The sequence below is a fragment of the Ornithorhynchus anatinus genome, chromosome 10 (assembly GCF_004115215.2).
Source record: "Ornithorhynchus anatinus isolate Pmale09 chromosome 10, mOrnAna1.pri.v4, whole genome shotgun sequence".
Taxonomy (NCBI): Eukaryota; Metazoa; Chordata; class Mammalia; order Monotremata; family Ornithorhynchidae; genus Ornithorhynchus; species Ornithorhynchus anatinus.
In genome coordinates, this window is record NC_041737.1 from 12491317 (window position 1) to 12508864 (window position 17548).

The window sequence follows — 17548 nt, forward strand, 5'->3', positions numbered from 1 at the left end:
AGAAGGAATTTCCCAGTAGAGAGTGGTATTAAACATTGAAGTGGGTTACGGAGTTAGTAAAATGCAATCTTCTGAAGATTTAAAAAAAGAATTGATTCTCTTTGTGGTGTGGCTTTGGTATGTTCCTTTCGAAGAAAGAGATGAACTAGACCTCATTCATTGCATATAGGTAAATATTTTTAGGTTTACCTAAGTGCTGCTAGACTTTTAGTGTCACGTATGTGTTTCAAATAAATAGAAGTTGAATTCATAAAAGGAATTAGGAATTTAGTTGCATTTATAACCATGTGTCTAGTTTAATAACCTCTTGCTTTAAGAAACTTACAGTGCACCACTTATTTATGTTTAGCAATGCAGTTGCTGGTGAAAGTGCTCTGGACAGAATGGCATGTGGACTTGGTGGAAAACTAGTTCTACCAATGATTAAGGAACATATCATGCAAATGCTTCAGAATCGTAAGTTCTTAATGTACACTTCAAACGCTGTAGTAGTGGACTCTGGCAAAGAAAAACCTGAATTCTTTGTGCAGTTACTTAGATTGCCTTTAAAGTAAGCCTCGTCACTTTCCAGCCTCTATAGTCTGTTGGATTTTTTTCAAGCGTGTTCTCAGTTTGGCAGAATTACACCCAGTCACCTTGAAGCTTTAAGAATAATCAGGTAAATAGAGCCACCGAGTAAATAGAGCTGACAATCTTCTTCCCACACGGGGCTCATCACGGTGAGGTAAAGGAGTAGGTGTCATATCCCCATTTTACCATTGAGAAAATTGGGCAAATCACTGAAATCTTTCTTGGTCTCAAAGTCATAGCAGGCATACCCAGCCGGTAGCAGAGATGGGAGTAGAACCCAGATCTCCTGTCTTCCGGTTCCAGGCTCTTTCTGCTGGGGCCCACTGCACCATTTGCACTTGTATGAATTCTAAAGGTAAATGATGTTTTAGGCATAGGAGAGGATTTGCACAAGTGCCTTCTCCTTCTTTGCTCCTTTCATTTCTTGTCATTTCATCCCAATCCATCCCTATGAATAGGGAACACAGGAGCCCCTGTCTTGGCTAGATGTATCTAATTATTCATTCATTCAGTCATATTTTTTGAGCTTTTACTGTGTGCAAAGCACTGTACTAAGCACTTGGGAGAGTACAATACAACAACAGACACATTCACTGTGAGCCACTGTGAGCTCACTGTGAGCCACTGTGAGCTCACTGTGAGCTCACAGTCCCGAGGGACTCTGCACACAGTCAGCGCTCAGTAAATGTCATTGATTAATTGACTGAGTGATCAAAAGGGTAGATTATCCAGCAGACTATCCCAGATAACTCCCTCCCCACCACCGTCTTCCAGTGGGGCTAGAAATTGCTTGGTCAAGGCTTTACTTTCCCTGTTTCCTTGGGCACCTCTAGAAAACTAGCCTGCTCCAGCCCTTGACTCTGGCTTCCCCAAGGATTCAAAGCCAGGTTGCAGGCAAAAGTGACTTACTCTAGTCATTTGTCTGTAGCTGTAGGTATTGTACTCTTTCAAGTGCTCAGTACAATGCTCTTCACCTAATACGTCCTCAGTAGTTACCAATGATTGATTTTGTCCTCTTTCCTGGAAACAGTTTTGCAGGACACTGGTGGGTCTTTTATCCTTACCAGAAGTGAAAACCTGGTTTTCCCTACTTCACTTTATGCTCTCCTTGCCATCTTTGGGTGGATAATATTCCCCTAAGGGGAGATACTTCCCCTATCACAACTCCTTTGCTCACTCAAGTTTTTCAGAACTACACACCGCCAGCTGCCTCTGATGGCCTGCTCCGTGGCTTAATGACCTGTCCCCATCTCCCCTCACTAAGAAACAGTAGCGTTCCTCTCTCCCTCTTCCAGCATGGGCTGAAATTTAGCCATTCCAGTCAGCAGCACCAGGTCAGACTTAATCACACAATTGGTAGCTCCAGAGTGTCAAATGGCAAGACATTGGGGTCATGTACCCCCTTTCTCTTTTTTACCTTCTACAGAGGGAACTTTTTTTAAAGAAAAAAAAATCAGGAAATGTCAAAGCAAAACCACAAGCTTTACAGAAACAGAGCCTGAAAAGGAAACCCACAGAATAGAGTTCTCCTCTTTTCTTAGGGAGTTCAATAAAGGATTCAGGGTTATGCCCTTAGAAGAAGAGAAGAGACCAATAGAGATAGGTCTCCATTCCCCTCCTCTCCCACTCGCATTCAGACTCCCCACCACTACCACTGAGCCCTCCTTATTTCATACCCAGAAATTCCCTCCATTAGTTGGCACTCAGTTATAAAAAAAAAAAAAAAAGAAATATGTGAGGGGTGTTCAGCATACCTCCCTGGCAGCACTCATTTCTTCTCTTTGTTGAAAGTTAAATGTTTAAGCTTTTTAATGTCTCTATACTTGTCTTCTCCTTAGATTGTAGGTGTACTGGGGGCAGAAAATATCTGATTTATTTGATTTACTAAGCGTTTCACTCAGCGCTTAAGTGTTCTGCAAATAGTAAGCCCTCAGTAAATACCATATTTATCAAAGATGATTCCTGTAGTTCAGCCACAGGGAGCAACCTTCTTTTTCCCAATCCACAGTCAGTACATGAAAACACAAAAGTCCTGTCTGTTTCTAAGAACCATAATAGCTCAAGCCAAAGGAAACAGGCAGTTTGTACTCCAAGTACCATGAGACAGGGAATCCAGGAAAGACCATTCCAAAGCACCATTACAGGCAGGATGGATCATAAACCAGGGGAATCCACAACCTCCTTAAATCTGTTAATGGAGAGAAATGTACAGCATTTCTCTTAATATTAATGGATATATTTAGATTCTCAGAACATTATTAGGTAGGCATTGTATAAAGTGGACCCCAAGTTAATGAACGAGTTATTGGAAGGGAGATCCTTTGGGAAACAACCACTCCGGGCAGTAGAAGTAAAAATAAAGTGGGAGAAAATGAAAGATTTCTTCTTCACCAACTGTTTCCTCCAATTAAAAGGGTTTCCCGAAACAAAGTATTCCTTCTGGAAGTTTGGCTTGGTTGCAGAATTTATGCAATTTAACTGGGCAGTTAAAAAGAACATTCCCATTTGGGTATTAATGGAATAATGTTTGAAAAGGTAGGGACTTATTTTTTGAGTCAAGATTGAGGATCCTTCAGATGAGAGGGTTTCAACTCAAGACTCTACCCAACAGACCATTGCTCCCATCAGTATCCTTGCTAGTAATGGCAAAAAAGAGTTGGAGCTGTCCCAAACATAAATACCAAACTCCAGGAGTTGAGTTAGCTAGGAAAAATAACCTCTGGCTAAAATGCCTACTCTAAAACCAGAGCTGACTCCAAAATTAGAATAACTGGGGTATTTGTTAAGCGTATCCTTTTTACTAAGCACTGGAAGGATACAAGATAATCAGGTGAGACATGGTCCCTGTTCCACATGGGGCTTCCTGTCCAGAGGAGAGGGAGAACAGGTATTTAATCCCCATTGCAACATATGAGGAAATGGAGGCATGGAGAAGTTGAGACTTGCCCAAGGTCACATGTCAAGTAAGTGGAAGAGGTAGGACTTGAACTCAAGTCCTCTAGCTCCCAGGCCATGCACTTTCCATTAGGTCAGCTGCTCCTTTGTGGAAACCATAGTCACAGGCAAAGTAGTTCTGCCTTCCAGAATTCACATTAACACTCAAGGAATTGAAGCACTTCACTGCTACGTCATTTCAAGAAAATTGCCCACGTTTCAGAATTTCTAAGATCCTCAGTACCAGGTCATTCCTAAAGATGGATGCATTGCTACCCAACCTGAATTGAGAATTTAGAGAGCCATGGGTGTCCCCAATAAGCCTGGATTTGTGGAAACTTCTCAATATCTCCACATCTGAAAAGACCATTTCACCCTAAGTGATTTGGGGCTGTTAATGACCAGTTAAGGCAAGTGTCCAGAAGGATTTATACCCAGACTGCAGGAAACTCACATGGCTCCAGTAGTGTAAAGAATTGAAACTAGATTATAGTAAAAGCTTCTCTTATTGATGAAGTCAATAGGCTGACAGCTCCCCTCCCAAAATGTTACCTGGACACATGGTTTGGTTTGAAAATCTTAATGTTTGAAAGTACTGTTCAGGTCAGTGCATCCAAGAGGAATGGTCTCAAGACAATTGACATCCCATAGTAGTAAGCACCCAGAGCTTCAGAGGGAGAACTGGGCGAGAAAAGAAGTAGTTTGTTGAGAATGGCTCTCGGCACACGGGCATCATTTGGGATCGCGGGCAAAAGTTGGGGTCGCAGAGGTATGGGAGAGGACTGGGGACAACTCCATGTAGGGGCAGGACCAAGATCTTAGTACAAGTGCTCTGCTCACAGTAAGCATCCAGTAAATAACAATTGATTGATGTAACTTTTTTCGAGTCCAAAAAATAACTCCAAAAGGTGGTCCATAAGACAGCCACCTGCTGTCCTGTCCCGAACACGTAAGCGATGCCCTGGTGTCCCCTCCAGTTTCTTCCTGGGCTTCGTTTATTAATTATATGACATATAATAAATGCATTATTTTCCCTTTTTATTGGGATACCTTTTGTTTGCAATTGTTGGCTTACTGACTGAATTCAGACTCCAGAAATCTGTGCTGCCTACAACACTTAATACAAAAATACTTTTCAGAATCAAAAGAGTATAGCTGGTGCACGTCAAAAAGAAAAAAAATATTTGCCTAAGTAAAATCCTTCTCAATAAAAGAGTTGTGTTCTTTATTGAAGTTGTAGCTAAACTATAGCGTGCCTCTGTCGATGTTACTCGCCCTTTTGACACTTCCTGATTGCAAATGGCATTTCCTGCCAATAACTTCATCGTCCTGTGAGCTTCCTTTTAAAATACAGAGGCCTAAAATCAACAGATGAGCTACCTACAGACTCTGTCACCTCACCTTTCTACTCCCTACTCCTTGTTCTTCACTTGCTTACCTGGTGTTTCTTAATTAGTCAATCAGTCGTATTTATTGAGGGCTTGTGCAGAGCTCTGTACTAAGCATATGAGAGAGTGCCATTCAACAGAATTAGCAGTCATGTTCCCTGCCCATAACGAGCGTACAGTCTAGAGGAAGAGCCTACAGCACCCAGTGTTCCCAGGTGGAATACTCCCATCCAAGTAGGAACCAGCTTAATTTATGAGGCTGTAAAGAAAAGACGTGAGGCTAGAGTCGAAGTACAGTTATTATTAAGATCCTCCATTAGACCAGTACTTCTCAAAGGAAAGTTTGCTCTGAAAATAATTTCATTTTTGCACAGAACATGCATATGTATGAGAGTTAGCTGAATCTCTGCCGGAGCTCTTTCTACACACACCTTCTCTCACCCTTTAGCCCTTCTCCCCTGCCTTTCTTGAATGCAGCCATTAAAAATTCCACTGGGGCTAGGATGCAAACTAAACAAGGAAAACTGCTAGTAGTAACTTGTTGAAAAGAATGATTTAATTGATCACTAAGAACATGCTAAAGAACGAACTTTACAGTTCTCAACACTGTCAATTAAAATGAAGTTATGACCAAGCAAAGTACACAGCAGGATGTCCAGACTGACCGGGCAGATGTGGTGGATTGATTATGATCACCCTTAAGATTAGTCCAAGGGGGAATGGGCAGAACATTTCACAACCTGCAAAAATTTGGGAAGAGAGATCATTAGATCTGGTCAATGGCGATCTGAGATATTTCAGGCAGAAGATAGATGGCATTGTCTGGCTTTGTGGAGAGAGGCGAGCCCTCCATATCCCTCCAAGAAACCTCACCTCAAGCCTGTAAAGTCCCTGTTGCCTCTTGCCCCCTGTTGAAAACAGGCCTTTGGGGAGAGAGAGGAGGGAAAACTCTGGCACACGGCTAGACCAAGAGCCCCTGTTCATTTATTCATTTGTGTTTATTGAGCAGTTACTGTGTGCAGAGCATATATAAGCACTTAGGAGAGTACTCTATAACAGTCACATTCCCTGCCCACAAGGATCTTACAGTGTAGAGGTGGGGAGACAAACATTAATAAAAATAAATTACTGGTGTGTATGTGTTGTAGGACTGGGAGCAGAGAAGAACAAAGGGAGCCAGTCAGGGTGATGCAGAAGGGAGTGGGAGATGAGGAAAAGTGGGGCTTGTTCTGGGAAGGCCTCTTGGAGGAAATGTGCTTTCAATAAGGCTTTGTGGGGGGAAGAGTAATTGTCAGATTTGAGGCGAGAGGGCGTTCCAGGCTGGAGGCAGGATGTGGGCGAGGAGTCGGCAGAGGGATAGGCGAGATGGAGGCACAGTGAGAAGGGTAGCACTAGAGGAGTGAAGTGTGCAGGCTGGGATGTAGCAGGAGAGCAGTGAGGTAGGTGGGGACCAGGTGATGGAGTGCCTTAAAGCCAATGGTGAGGAGTTTCGGTTTACTGCGGAGGGTGATGGGCAATCACTGGAGTTTTCCGAGTGGGGTGATATGTCCCAAATGTTTTTGTAGAAAAATGATTCAGGCAGCAGAGTGAAGTTTGGACTGGAGTGGGGACAGGCTGCAGTGGCCTCAGAAAAGGTCTTGATGTCACAATTCTTGCCTAACAGTTTAGACTCCCCTTCACCCCCATAAATGTAGCCTCAGTTCTATTCATCCAAATACTTAGCTAGAGGCAGTGGCTGTCTAGATGGAGGGAAAGGGAAGGTGCCTGGTGATCAGAATTCACTCTTCTCACTCAGCTGACTAGCAGGGGCTTGTGATCATACCAAAATGGTCCCATAGTCATAGGAGGCCAACTTCACCGCAGTGCACCAGGCATAAAACTGCTTCTAGATCTGTAATATCTCTCTCACGCCAGTGCATCTGTTGTAGCATACTCTTGTGATGTTACTCTCCTAGAGTTCTATGTACAGCTGTCTGACATACATGATCCTTAAAGTAAAACTTGGAAATTTTGCAAATGTTTAGGCTGTTGCTTCGTTAATTAATGAAATACTTCTGAAGTCTGTTTTCCCCATCCATCTCCTCTGGTGACAAGTGTTCGTTATTGACAGCCGTTTTCTCGTATTTCTTTGTTCTGTTTATCTGTAGCTGATTGGAAATACCGACATGCTGGCCTAATGGCCTTGTCTGCCATCGGAGAAGGTTGCCACCAGCAGATGGAAGGCATACTGAATGAAATAGTTAACTTCGTTTTGCTTTTTCTTCAGGACCCTGTAAGTCCCTCTTTCTATCACCTTGGTTGCATTTCTCAGCCACCTTTTATGAACTTTTGGAAAACTCACTGTGGTAAATATTGTTTCAGCATCCAAGGGTGAGGTATGCAGCCTGTAATGCAGTTGGACAGATGGCCACTGACTTTGCACCCAGTTTTCAAAAGAAATTCCATGAGAAGGTAAGTGACAAGCCAGCTATCGGATATTAGACTCTTGACTCTAAGCTTGTAGACTATCAGCTCGTGGTGGGCTGGGAACCCTTCTCCCAGCTCTGTTGTACTCTCCCAAGTGTCGTTCCACGGTACGCGCTTAATAAATACCTTCGATTAAACAGGATCACACAAGGGGACACTTCTTGACAGCCAGTGTGATGTTTTTTGCAGGTGATTGCAGCTCTTCTGCAGACAATGGAAGACCAAGCCAATCAACGGGTACAGGCCCATGCCGCTGCTGCCCTTATTAACTTTACGGAGGATTGCCCCAAATCGTTGCTGATTCCGTATTTGGATAATCTGGTGAAGCATCTTCATTCCACCATGGTGATTAAGCTTCAGGAGGTACGATTGAACTCAGTTTCTAGAGTCCTTTTTCTCCATATCTCTCAAGATTCTGTGCTTAAAGGTGGCAGCAATGAATCCACGCTAAGGGATGGCGGGGGGAAACAAAGGAATAAGCCAGAACAGAAGTAGGAGTTGCAGAGGAACAGGTCCTTTTTCTCCACAGCTCTCGAGGTTCTGTGCTTTAAAGTGGTGATAATGAATCCACAAGAAGGAATAAGACAGAACAGAAGTAGGAGCAGGTTTAGGACTTAAATCCTGGTGATGGCAGCAAATCCAAATGTTTAGGACCCTGCAGATGGTAGTCTAAGGGCCACCATGGTGCTAAAGAGAGACCCGCACTGGGCTCCTCCAGACTCCTCATTTTAGAATTTTCAGTGGGAGGTGACGGGAAGCGACCCAGGTCCTTCTGACTCCCAGGCCCGTGCTCTTTCCACTAGGCTATGCTGCGGGAATAGTTTTTTTTCCTGAGTTTCCCTTTTTAAACGGTTTCACCTGAATGTACTCATCTTAAAAATGAAAGTAAAACCCTTTCTCTCTTCTCCAAGCTGATTCAGAAAGGCACCAAGTTGGTTCTGGAGCAAGTTGTGACATCTATTGCGTCGGTTGCAGATACAGCAGAAGAAAAATTTGTTCCATACTATGATTTGTTTATGCCATCTCTGAAACACATTGTCGAGAATGCTGTTCAGAAAGAACTTAGACTCCTGAGAGGGAAGACTATTGAATGCATTAGTCTAATTGGTCTTGCAGTTGGTAAGGAAAAGGTAAGTTTTATGATGCATGATAGATATACCCTTTAACTGGGAGCTTCGAGCTTAAAGTTTTCAAAATCTGTGAATTTTTCTTCTGTTCTTTTTACCCACTGTGAGTTATAAAATTTACATGCAGGGTTGCGTTAGACAGATCGTACTAATTAAAAGAAAACTTGAATATTATTTTCTCAGCTGTTAGTGAATTTTAGAATTTATAATCTTTCAGAACTCAAGATTGTGAAGAAATAATGATTACTCAATATTATTTATAATTTTAATATTGTTTCTTCATATTCCTCTCCTCTTCATTTCATATTTATTGCGTTATTTTTAGTTGAGTTTCCTATGTCCAACGTGTTACTGTATTCTGATATCATGGAAACTGCACAAGCGTGAAAGTGCTGAACTTCTTTCCGCTCTCATGCAAAAAGCAATCCGTCTCAAGAGAAAAGATGAGATAGTAGATTTTCGCATTGCTTTTATCAGACAATCACATGGCTCCACATCCATGATTTGCAAAAGGATGAACCACATGGATTAAATAAGGTTACAGCAGATTTCAGACTCTTGCAGAGATGGCAATGAATGGCATTCAATTTCTGATTTATGTCTCTAGGTTTTTGGCAATCATATTAACAAATGTTTTATCTCTAGTTTATGCAAGATGCATCAGATGTGATGCAGCTGTTGCTGAAGACCCAAACAGACTTCAGTGATTTGGAAGACGATGATCCCCAGGTAAATTACACAAATACTATAGATTCTTCCTGGCTTACAGGAAGAATTTCATAGAACACATATTTTGGCAATAAATGGACAAGACCACTCTTCTGTAGTTGAAATCCTTTGCTCTGACCAACCAGGTGATAAAATTATAAGGGAAAGTTGAGGTCAGTCTTAATCTTTTCACTTGGTGAACTGTTTTATAGTCAAATGTAGCACTTGGGTGTAAGAAACTGTTTTAGGGATATTATATACATATGTATTTATAAAAGATAATGGCCTGATTCTGTAGATAATTAGTGACTAGTGTAAGGATTGGTCTCATTTTCAATTTGAGAAATACATTGTGTATCTCAATCTAAGAAATATATTGTATTTTCACTGAGAACCACAAAGCGTGGAGATTGATGAGTTTCTGAGCCATTTTAATGAACACATTTGCGATAGCAATAATGAAATGGCACAGACTAGGTTTTTGAAACACTGTGAGTTATAGATAACGGCTCACTTCCAATTGTTGTTTCCTGGTCACTCCTCGAGTTGCCATTTGTGCTGTTTGAGATGCTCAGTATAACCTGAAGGTTGTTGGTTAGAAACTTGTTGATTGCTTTTTGGGATTTAGCCATTGGGTAACACTGCAGATAGAGAGAAAAACAAAATTCCCAAAATGCATTACTGGTCATTTTAAAATATCTTTTTTTTATACTTTTTTTTAAGGAGTATTCAAAAAAGGAATATATGTTCCTGTTTTTATTGTTATTTCTCTATCATTTCAGATATCTTACATGATCTCAGCCTGGGCTAGAATGTGTAAGATCCTTGGGAAAGAATTTCAGCAGTACCTCCCAGTGGTTATGGGGCCTTTAATGAAGACTGCATCGATTAAACCTGAAGTCGCTCTCCTAGACAGTAAGTGCTAAATTGGGTTACTTTATTGATCAAAAAGCCTTTCCTAAACATGTCTTAATGCTTATTTTTCTCTCCTGTAACAGCACAAGACATGGAGAATATGAGTGATGATGATGGCTGGGAATTTGTGAACCTTGGAGACCAGCAAAGTTTTGGGATTAAAACTGCAGGTCTTGAGGAAAAGTCAACAGCTTGCCAGATGTTGGTAGGTGATAGTATCCATTGACTGACTTGTTTTAGCTACAAGGGGCTACCCTGAGGAGCGGCCATCCCACACTGCTTGCTTCCTGGAGTTACCTCCAGCGTCCGTCTCACCCCACTCCCCGCTGTTCTGAGTGATTTTCCTGCTCTCCTTCCCTCATCCCAAACTCAGCCTCCCTTCCAAACTCCAGTGTTTTTCCATTTTTAACCTAGAGACGTTCTTGGTACCACCCTCCTGTTCCCTTCTGTTCTCTTCTCCCTTGAAACTCCAGCCCCCTTCCTCAGCTGTGAGAGTGGAGGCTCTAGCTGGGATTGCCCGCTGGGAAGGGAAAGGATGGAGGCGGCAGTGGCTGTGCAAGCAGCCGCAGTGGTTCCCTCCGATGGAAGTTAAGACAGAAAAATACTTAAGTGCTGGGCTCCGTCTGGGACACGGGAGGTCAAGACTGAGATTACAGAGCGGGCACGTCAACTTTAGGAAAGGGGAAAGAGGAAGGAGCAAGTAAAATATTTACAATGATTTTCATTTGCCTGTGGGGCTCACCCATCGTATTAAAGGTGGTTCTGGAATGGAATCAAATTGACTGCACTTGAGTCTGGGGGAAAACATACACACCCGTTACAGTGGTACTTCAAGAAATGCAACTTAGCCAAGATGGGAGGTGCAACTGTATTAATCAGGGGTATTTATTGAGAGCTTGCTGGGTGCAGAGCATTGTTCTAAGCTCTTGGGAGAGTGTAATACAATACAATTGGTAGACACCATCCCTGCCCTCAAGGAGCGTACAGTTCTTCATAAATGATATTGAGGTGGGAAAGGGAAGTGTAGTACAGGAAACCGATCTATCCCTCTGCGGGTTAGAATCACCATGCTTGTGGGATTTAGGAGGCTGATGATTTTGGTGTAATTTATTAAATATTCTGAGCTCACTTACACTGATGCCATTCAGTCTCTCCAATTCCAGTCTTCAGAGGGTCATTTTTTTATTTGTTATTACTGTATTGTCAGTGTGTGTCGGGCTACGAATTTGCAGTCCTTTGTTTTCAAATACCTATGTTCCTACCCTGAAATAGAGATTAGAAATGTGAACGGCATCCATGAGAAAAACTAAAAAGTCTGCCCAATTTCTGGGATTGTTTGTGATACAGAACAGGCTAGAAAGATTCTGCCAAAGACGAAACAATATGGCCAGTTTACCTATTAAACTAGTCCTTTAGAATAAGTTTTTCCTTCAACTTTGATTTAGGTAGCTATTTGTTTTAGAAGATTGTCACTTCTAAACTTCTTTAGAATATAGTTTTCCCCGTAAATACTTTTATTTAAAGTAATAGGGCTTCCATGAGAGGATACAAAAGCTTCACTTTTCCTTACAACAGCTATGAAGCATTTGTTTTAAAGTATGAACATTTGCTACTCAGCCACATTGTTCTAGCTCTGTATACAGGGATGGAAGAAACAAAAGGTTTTATCCTTGCCTTTGAGCCAGTGTTACCCTCTGATTAAAGAGGTCTTCCCCATCCCACAGTACTTATGTACCTTACTTTAAATTGTATATTATAAATTATTTATTCATACTAATGTCCCTCTCCCCTACTAGACTGTTAGGTCGTTGTGGGCAGGGAATGGGTCCAGCAACTCCATTGTATTGTACTCTCCCAAGTGCTTAGTATAGTACTCTGCACACAGTAAGCGCTCAGTAAATACCACTAACGGATTATCCTACCATAGAATTTAGAGTTCTGTTTTCAACTCCTGTAAACTGAACTTCTTCTGTTGACTGACTCATCAATATTCTTGATCCCCCAAGGTTTACCCGTCTTCCTACAGATCTAGGAAGAGCGTTTTAATAAAAACAAAGCAAATATTGTGAAAAACCTATCCACGAACCTTACACAGTATCAATTATTGCAGTTGAAACTTTTGAAGAAAATAGAAATTTAACCTGAGTTCATTCACAAAAGTCGCGCTTAGAATGTTGATATGGTTTGTGTCCACCCTCTTAATTAAAAGGTTTACTGTAAGTTCATGTCTAACATCTCAGTTGATATTGACTTTTTTCAATATTTGTTTTTCAGGTTTGCTATGCGAAAGAGTTAAAGGAAGGTTTTGTGGAGTACACCGAACAAGTTGTAAAGCTCATGGTTCCTCTGCTGAAATTTTATTTCCATGATGATATCCTATGACATTTGAAGGCATCTAACTCCAGAATTTTGAGCTTTTTATACCTAGAATTGTAAAGTATTAGAAATACATGATCCTTTAGCCAAATGTCTCTAAAAACAATCTCCAAAGTAAGATGGTAAAACTAAATAGGGCAAAGGGCCAATTGGAGATTTCCTAATCCTGTGAAGAAAAAATCATAAGGGCTAGGTACAGTAGAATTAGCTTTCCAGATAAGCAAGTGTCTTCTCTCAGTTTTGGGTGATGCTTTCCTCTTCAGGGGCACTCTTATAGACAGCCCATGCTATTCAGCATGAGGAGTTTGAGATTAAAGCCCCAAATCTTCCCAGAATTCTTCATCTTGGACTAGATTAGTCATTTAGAGACGACTAAATTGGGTTCTCGGTGGTCCTGCTTTGATCTCTGATCCCAGAAGTCGGGACACAAATGGTGCCAGGCCTCACGATTCTTGTGGTAGGTTACCTATCCACAGTACTAGCTCCTCCCCCTAGGCTCCAAAGGCCCAAAGATAATTCAGTGTCTGATGTCATCTTTTTCCCTTCCCTCTCCTTTTGACTGTTTCAATTCTTGCTAGTGGAATCGGAAATAAAGTGGGTCTCCTACTCTGGAGCAGATGGCAACCTAAGCCAGGTTAGCTCCATCTGCCACTTGCTTTCTAATTATTTTGACGAGGGAGTGTTGTAAATTGCCATTTAAAAAAAGCTTAGAATGAGGGTAGGATGGAGGCAAGGCAACTAGCTCAGGAGTTTGTCACATTACACCAGGCATAAGGTGATAGCGGTTTGTTCTAGAGCTGTGACTGCAAGAGTGATGAAGTCGTATACACGGAATAAAACTGAGAGTCTGCAGAACTTGGAGACGTTGCAACTGGGGAATGAGTGAGACCAATCAAAAATGACTTTGAATGTTGCAAATTTGGGTGGCAAAGAATGTTTTATCTGAAGTTGTTTCATTGTGGAATAGAAACTGTTGATAAGTTACCACCTCCTTTTGGCACATTGCCAGGTACTCGTGTTTAACGGGAGGCTGCCGGCTGCTTTTAAATGCTCAAGAGCCAGGCGGCTAGCCCACCAGTTCCTGTCCTGCGTGATGGTTCATTTCCTTAATTAATGAAACGCGTCCGAGTGGCAGCAGCCGAATCCATGCCACTGCTCTTGGAATGTGCAAGAGTCCGGGGCCCAGAATATCTTACCCAGATGTGGCATTTCATGTGTGATGCCCTTATCAAGGCTATTGGGACCGAACCAGATTCAGATGTACTCTCAGAGATCATGCATTCTTTTGCAAAGGTGAGGTTTAGTGTTACTTTGGGTGAAGAAATTTCCTATTTTCTCTTAAGGTGAATCAAGTGTTCATTTTACTCCTAGTACAAAGAAAACATATTAAAACTTTGTCCGCTTTTAAATGGTGTCTTGGCAAGATTTGGGGTGGTGAGGTCCTATGTATCAGGGTTTATTTCTTCCCCCATGACAGGCAATACTCAGTCACAAGTTTATCCGTTTTTCTTAGCAAATTTGAACTGTCATTTCTTGTTAGCTTAATGAGTTTGTGTCAAATTGCTGTTGCTATTTTTGTCTAATTTTAAATGTGACCTTAGCTAGAAGGGTAGGGTTTTTATAGTCATTGCTAGATTCAACAAAATCTACCTTTGAAGTCATTAAAGTCTTCTTAGGAACCTTATAAAATAAGCTGCAACTTTTTGAGGCTTTATAAAAATAAAAAAAAACTTTTTTCCATAGTGCATTGAGGTAATGGGAGATGGATGCCTTAATAATGAACACTTTGAAGAACTTGGAGGCATACTGAAAGGAAAACTAGAAGAGCACTTTAAAAATCAGGAACTGAGGCAAGGTAAGGAACTCGCTTCTTTGATCCTGAATTTGATTCCTGATTAGCAATTTCTGAAAATTCTTACTATATTTTGCACCATCTGAAGCCATCTTTTTTGTTGTCTTTTAGTTAAAAGGCAAGATGAAGACTATGATGAACAAGTTGAAGAGTCACTACAAGATGAAGTAAGTTATTCCGTTTTTATTTGTGTGATCTCTTGAGTCTGGAAAAGAATCATTAGCAATGAATACTGTAAATCAAGTGCAGTGGCCATTTTAATATGGAGAGCCTTTATGTAGCAATCTCTGTTATTAGGACAGAGAGATTAACTCCATTCCTGAGCAATGTGAATGAGTTTGCCCCAAGATTTATGGGTAGGTGACTAATAGACAATAGAATGCAGAAAATTAAATTGGAATGTTTGAAGAAGTTGTCGCATCAGGTTTCTCTCCTGGCATCCAGCATTCTGAGCTTAGATATTCAGTCTTGAAAATGTGAATGTTGTGGACAGCCAACCATCACATATGGAGAGGCTTGCAGCCATATTCCAGGCAACAGGCCCTTTGGATAATCTGGCTAGACAAATTATTTTATTTCCTAAGAATTCCCTACAGATTTCTTAGCCTGCCCATATAAGTTACTGAGACTTGGTCTCTTGGGATATTGTTTGGTTTGTGAGCTGTTAAATGTTTTCTTACTTATTACTAGGTAGTTAAAAGTTGCTGTCACCTACCTTTTATATCTGGAACGACTTAGAAAGTTTTCAAAAAATGATTGAGACACTCCAATAAAAATAAATATCTAAACATTTTTTTTAGGATGACAATGATGTCTATATTCTGACCAAAGTGTCAGATATTTTGCACTCAATATTCAGTAGCTACAAGGAAAAAGTATTGCCTTGGTTTGAACAGCTGCTCCCGCTAATTGTCAACCTAATTGTAAGTATTATACATATTTATAGATCAAGTGTGGTTAGACTGGGTTAACTATAAATATAGGATGAATTAAGATAAAGTGTTAACCTTTTGCTGGCTAATTGACGGAGTTTCAAGTTGTAAATGCAGACGAGCCTGGTTCCAAGTCACCAAGATGGAGAACCCGTGCTAAGGACTTTATTTAAGTGCTGGTGGGTTGTGCGACACCTCTCGCTCTTATCCCTACTGGAGATGTACCCTTTTGGGCAGTGGGTACGAAAGGCAGAGTGGGCAAGAGTACGTATAGCACATTTGTAAAGGACTTACAAGGTCTCACGTAGGCCCGGAGTGTCCAGGGTAGAGTGCTGGTTCTGTGCCTGTAGCATCACAGTTTTCATATACCTGTTACTTTTGTGACACTTGTTTTCTTCAATACATTACATTTCCAACTGAGGTCATTTTTTTGACCGAGTTGTCTAACAGAACGCTACTCATTCCTGAATCGTTCTCAGTCATATATTAAGAAAATGGTTGCTAAATATGGGGAAATTTTGAAGACAAACTGTCCTCGAGTTTAGTCTGTGGGAGATAAAGAGATTTTTGGTTTGGTTTGGTTTTTTTAAATCTCAGCTTTAAAGGCTGGAAGCCATGAAAAACTTCGAAGTCATAACAAAACTTGCAGCTGTGTCAGAGTAAAGAAAAGCCAGACACACGGTTGCCAAACTTATGCTTCGTAACTAGATGTTATAAACGCACTTTGGATTTCAAGGTGGTCGGGTCAGCAGGAAGTTGTCCTGGCCAACCATGCCACATCGGCTCTCATTACCGCTCTCTGTTCCGTAATCGTCGGCAGGAGATTAAGAAACTGCTGGGTCATCTGCACTCCAATGGGAAGAGTGAAGTTTCAGTAGTATTGATTGAGCCCCCACTATGTACAGAGCCTTGCTTTGAGGTCGTAGAAGAGTACAGTGCAATAAGTAAATGCGATCCCTACCCTCAGAAAGTTTACAGTCTATCCGGGGAGGCACAGTAAAATAATTTACAGAAAGGAGTGTTATACCTGTTCCCTTACTTCAAGGTAACGCTGGAAGGCCTACCTTGGCCATAATATATTCCTTTCCCTTCCCTCGACTGACTTGAAGAGTGTGATTTTATTATAGACGGTTCAGTTTAGCATTAGGTGATGTGTAGGTGGTAGATCTCTGGATGTTATAGCAAGTTGCTCTCTTTGCTCAATAAGATGTGACAGATACTTTGAATGCTTAGTACTGTATTTAAATGTGTACACAAAAATTTAAAACCTTTTAATATTGGTTCAATATGTGTCTCCCCTCCCCCCAATAAAATGCCAGCTCATCTGCCAAATTTATGAAATCTTACTAGCTTTTTTTTGTTTTGTAGTGTCCACATAGGCCATGGCCAGACAGACAGTGGGGCTTATGCATCTTTGATGACATCATTGAACATTGCAGTCCATCCTCATTTAAATACGCAGAATATTTCTTAAGGTCAATGCTTCAATATGTATGTGACAGCAGTCCAGAAGTCAGGCAAGCTGCTGCTTATGGCCTGGGAGTTATGGCACAGTTTGGTGGGGACAATTACCGGCCTTTCTGCACAGGTACTTGTAGCTTAAGTGTATTTGATTTAATTATATTAATGATCCTTTTTCCTGCATGAATTGTTTTTGAAGAATTTCAAGTTTCTGGAAATGCCCTCGTTGCTTTCGTTCGTGGCCTTTTCTTCAGAATCCTGAAAATGAGGGATCCCATAATTCATAAAAGTTAACTATAGATATTAAGCCAAAAGGATTTCCAACAGAGTGAAACCATATTCATCCTAAAGGGAGGTGGTGGGGAGGATTCATTCTGAACTGATAAAAAAAAAAATATGCAGTTACTACTGTCTACCATAGTGCCCTCCCTCTTCATCTGCAATGTGTCCAACTTCAAGCTTAACTTCCTGGGGTCTGGGCTAGTCTTTTTCCAATTGTCTCTTCAGATAAACCAGTAGCCAATAACGGGATTCACAGGTGCTGGAGTATAGCTCCCTGTGACTCCCTACTGCTTCTGAATCTCCTGCTGCTTTCAGCCTCATGGAGCTTCTGTTATAATAATAATAATAATAATAATAATAATGTTGGTATTTGTGAAGTGCTTACTATGTACTGAGCACTGTTCTAAGCTCTGGGGTAGATACAGGGTAATCAGTTTATCCCACGTGAGGCTCACAGTCTTAATCCCCATTTTCCAGATGAGGTAACAGGCACCGAGAAGTGAAGTGACTTGCCCAAAGTCACACAGCTGACAGATG

The 17548-nt window shown here is 41.3% G+C and overlaps 1 protein-coding gene across 1 annotated transcript in view; it reads left to right on the forward strand.

The window, feature by feature from the left end:
• Positions 1-17548, forward strand: part of IPO5 (importin 5) — a 64372-nt gene that overhangs the window by 38076 nt on the left and 8748 nt on the right. The window contains exons 12-25 of the mRNA XM_029073312.1: positions 350-456; positions 7040-7164; positions 7254-7343; positions 7548-7721; positions 8270-8488; positions 9131-9214; positions 9976-10108; positions 10192-10313; positions 12383-12479; positions 13605-13777; positions 14228-14339; positions 14448-14503; positions 15137-15259; positions 16637-16856. Coding sequence (XP_028929145.1) covers positions 350-456; positions 7040-7164; positions 7254-7343; positions 7548-7721; positions 8270-8488; positions 9131-9214; positions 9976-10108; positions 10192-10313; positions 12383-12479; positions 13605-13777; positions 14228-14339; positions 14448-14503; positions 15137-15259; positions 16637-16856 — 1835 coding nt within the window. The remainder of the gene's footprint in view (positions 1-349; positions 457-7039; positions 7165-7253; positions 7344-7547; positions 7722-8269; positions 8489-9130; positions 9215-9975; positions 10109-10191; positions 10314-12382; positions 12480-13604; positions 13778-14227; positions 14340-14447; positions 14504-15136; positions 15260-16636; positions 16857-17548) is intronic.